Here is a 4,113-nt window from a genome sequence, read left to right as displayed (position 1 = left end):
TTGTTGGGGCAAACCAAGAAACCATGGCATTTCCTTTGATTTCAATACAAACATAATGTGAAAATGGATGAAGACAATTTTCATAGAATATTTGTAAGAGTTATCAGTTAGACAAACTGAGCTGTCCTTTCTTCAATATTTATGAAGATTCCACTCACATTCAATACTATTCTTCATGTCTATTATTTAAATCAAATGCACTAATACATTCTTCTTATATTCCTTTTCATACCTTTCTTCTCGAAGTTCATAAGGGTGGGGAAAAACGAGAAACAATGGCATTTTTAAATTGTATTATCATATTATTTAAATAAAACTTACTCTAGGTGTGAAGTTGACCCATTTACAAATGTCCATGGCTGATCGCTATCATTACGGTAGACTCCAATCCATGACGAAACTGACATGGAGGTCATAAATTTCTATTCAAACATAAAGAATTTTCACTTACAAAGGAATGATGAAAGGGTTCATTTTAATTAAAAACATAAATAATGTGTTCTTTCACAAGATCCTACTTTTTCAGAATGAAGGGCAGATTCCAATCTCATACCACATACACGTAGTGTGCTGAAAACTATTGTGCATAGTGCCACAAACTCTTACGAGAACATCATCATTCTATAACATGTGCTCCTAAAGTTTTATACTTAGTAACTTCACTCTTCTTGTCATGTGAACAAGGACAATTCTGACCTATGCCTGAGGACTGTAGCACCAACCTGCAACATGAGGAGGCTCAGGCCAGCCTTTCCCCATAACTAAGGAGACCCTATCACTAAGGATACTGAACAACCCAAGAATTTCTTTATCTCTCAGCAGGTGACACGCACACCTCATCCCTGACACAGAAAACAGACTGGATTTAACATGTTATATCATAAAACTCTGCAGTGAAAATTGGCAAACAGCAGATAAATGCAACATACAGATGAATTACCGACAAATTATAGGGGAGTGATGAGACAGGAACTAAGTATATACCGTGTGATTGCATTTCAGTTCATAAACAAGAAAAGAGAGCTATGAAATTAAAAGTCAAGTCAGTGGTTAATAATCAGACAGCAGGAGTGAGGAGAGAGAGACTTTATGCCTGGGGTGCTCTGGGGCTGGGACTTCTATTCAGGATCTGCTCTGCAGGCACAATTTTCATTCACTTGGTGATTAATCTGCCCAATCACAATATGCTTGCCTTTCTTGATGTGTATTAAACTGCAATATTTATTTAATATACACACCCACATATCTATAATATATACACACATACACATATATAAAAAATATATATATTAGAAATATTGTTCTATAAGAAGGTCAAGATCAGGATATTTCAAGTGTACATTAATGGATCAAAGATTTTTTGTAAAATCCACAATGTCAGGCAATGGAACATTATACAAACTTAAAAATAAACTACAAATTTGGACAAAATATGTATGAAATCTATAAATATAAATTTGACTGGAATAAGTCTTCAATAAAATGGTTGGACAATGAAAGTCTTACCATTTCTTCCTCAGAGTCTATGTAGAGCAGCTGAGACTTGTTACTCTGACAGGCCGTCACGCTCTCCTTCCAGGTGTTTTTGTTCAGCACTTAAGTAATAGCAGTTGTTGGAGTACATAATACACTGCTTTGGACAAGGGCCACAATGATATACTGAAGAGAGATTATGAATTATTAGCTAAAACTAATTGTGTTTAATAAAATTAGGCATATCCTATGCATGTCGAGATGAACAATCGTGCATAACACATGCACAAGCCTCACAGCTGGTGCATACAACACACTCACAGAGAAAGGGGAAGCTTTTCATGCTATAATTTATGTGTCCATATGAACCAAACTCACACAAAAAATATCCATGTAAATTTCCTGACATAGTAAATAATGTCATTTTTTAATAGTAAAATTGCTTATACATATAATAGCAGCAGGACATGAGCCAATTGGGCACATGGGTGTGGGGGTTCTAAGTAAATTTTCTTCCTGTTGTTGGATATGAAGAACCCCTCCTATTATCATCATTCATGAACATTATTATTTGACTTTATAATGTATGTTCTAACAGAAAATTTGTTATAATTATTATAAGTCTAATATAAATATATATATATATGTATAAACTGAACTAAAATCAGAATTTGGAAATCTTTGTGTACCTTTCTGGCTGTTTGTTACTGCGGAGGAATCACTCCTCTCTGGATCTTCAGTAGTAGCTAGAAAAAATAATATAATCCTTATAAAAATGAGTAGCATTCTCAAATACTAATCAGTATACTATTTCTAAGTTAGAAATATTGTATGCTGGTATGGTTATAGAAATACTCTATAATACAGTACTTTCTTTGAAAATTAATAAAATAATAAATCTTTGGGGAAAATACTGCAAAAATTTAGAGTCAATTTTCACCATCTCCTACAGTGTTACCAATTATCAAAAATAAATTCATAGTTCTCAATTGGGTCTCTCAATTTCCTAAAGCATGTCCTTGAATCATGATATATGAATCTGTAAAATAATCTTCATAATCATTCTGCGTATTTACACTTTGACAAATTCAAAACAACAATTCAACACTTAATTAAAACCATACATTAAAAATGAATGTTTTCCTTAATGTCTGAACATTTTTATAGCACTAGTAACTATCAAGTATAAACTATGTCACTAATAATCTTTCAAAATTGTCTTACCAGGAATAAGGAATATGGTTTTTACTACAATGGATACCAAGACCAGGAAGATGATTCCTAGGACCTCAGCAGCAATCTTCCCTGGAGGTAATAGACTGTCTGCAGGGAGAGAAATGGAAACACAGAGAAAAAAGGGAGACAAATGTTGACAGTTTACAGACACGAGAACCCGCCTACACAAGGAGTCAAGTATGGAAGTTTGGATCCCAGTCCCATTGTAATCTTGCCCCCAGAATATTCTGCGTTTCAGTAAACATAATGCTCTATGAGATGTTATCAAAGACTCCAGTTTCTAACAATACAGGAATAAATTAGTCCTTACAATTCAGATTAGAATGACATAGTCATATTTCAAGCTTAAACTCTCACACTTGAAAACAATGTGAGCTTACCCCGTACTCTTTCCGCACATCAGCACCCCAATCACACAGCCCAGAGTCGTTACATATGTGTCTATTAAATGTTTTATCTTTGCACGCATAGTACTTGTCATTCCCGTGAAGGTCCTGAATAGTGTTTTGAAGATGTCATTCCACAGAGGTTATTTGCTATTCTGTTGATGAAGTGGAGCTTTATGTGCCCTTACCTTTCATTTGCTGTCCTCTTGGGTGCAGATTCACCTGTGGGTAGCTCTCTGTTTGGTCATTCATCCTTGCAGCTGAGTAGTGTCAGGGACAGAGCTCTCCGATAGCTGCAGGCAAGTCTTACTAAATGCTGTGCATGATGACCAGATCCCTAGTCTAGTCACGTGGGTGAAGCATGTAGAGTAATAAACTCATACTGCAGTTGAATGATGGCCAAGTAAGACTAAAATTTCCTTAGAGCTTAACAAAATGTGTTGCATAATAAGAAATAATTTTAAAAATGCTATTTTATTTTTCACATAATTCTAATGTTTTGGGGGAATAGAAGAACAAATATTAATGGTGTAAAGTTCACAAATAATAACATCCACACTTATTAAAATCATCATCCATAAAACATTTTGAAACTATCAGAATAATGTCTTAACGTGCTGCATAAGAAAATGATGTGCTAAGCTGTACAATTTTTTATGTATTGATAATTATACGGACATTCTATAGTGTGCAATAGTTGTGCTAGGATATATATTAATTTCTTGCTCTAAATTACCTTTATATTGTGAATAAAAATATTATAAAAGGGACTAGAGGTTAAAATAAAATATTTTCTCAAAATATTGTAGAGTTGTAAGAAATCATTAAAATTTTGAGGAATAGTTACTATATTGAATATGTGACATTAACTTCTTGAAATCCTAAACAATATTGACAAGGCAAAGGTTTTGAAATGACATTTATTTTTTACAAGAAGTTGGTAAATGAGTGAATGGAAAAGAGAAAAAAGAAAAACAATGATAAAAATCTTTTAAGGGCTGTTGGCTCAAACTTCCAC

At 33.7% G+C, this 4,113-nt stretch overlaps 1 protein-coding gene across 1 annotated transcript; it reads right to left on the bottom strand.

Moving 5' to 3' along the window:
• Positions 1–386: 386 nt before the first annotated feature.
• On the bottom strand, positions 387–3,378 carry LOC119248344 (NKG2-C type II integral membrane protein-like). Its single transcript, XM_037515296.2, has 5 exons — positions 3,284–3,378; positions 2,698–2,796; positions 2,163–2,219; positions 1,507–1,659; positions 387–422 (listed from the first exon to the last, which is right to left on the bottom strand). The coding sequence occupies exons 1-4, from the start codon at positions 3,345–3,347 to the stop codon at positions 1,547–1,549; spliced, it is 333 nt and encodes a 110-aa protein (XP_037371193.1). The 5' UTR covers positions 3,348–3,378; the 3' UTR covers positions 387–422; positions 1,507–1,546.
• Positions 3,379–4,113: the final 735 nt, after the last annotated feature.

This window comes from Talpa occidentalis, unplaced genomic scaffold (genome assembly GCF_014898055.3).
Source record: "Talpa occidentalis isolate TD23 unplaced genomic scaffold, MPIMG_talOcc4v2.1 talOcc4.16, whole genome shotgun sequence".
NCBI lineage: Eukaryota > Metazoa > Chordata > Mammalia > Eulipotyphla > Talpidae > Talpa > Talpa occidentalis.
This window is presented reverse-complemented; position numbering and strand designations above follow the sequence as displayed.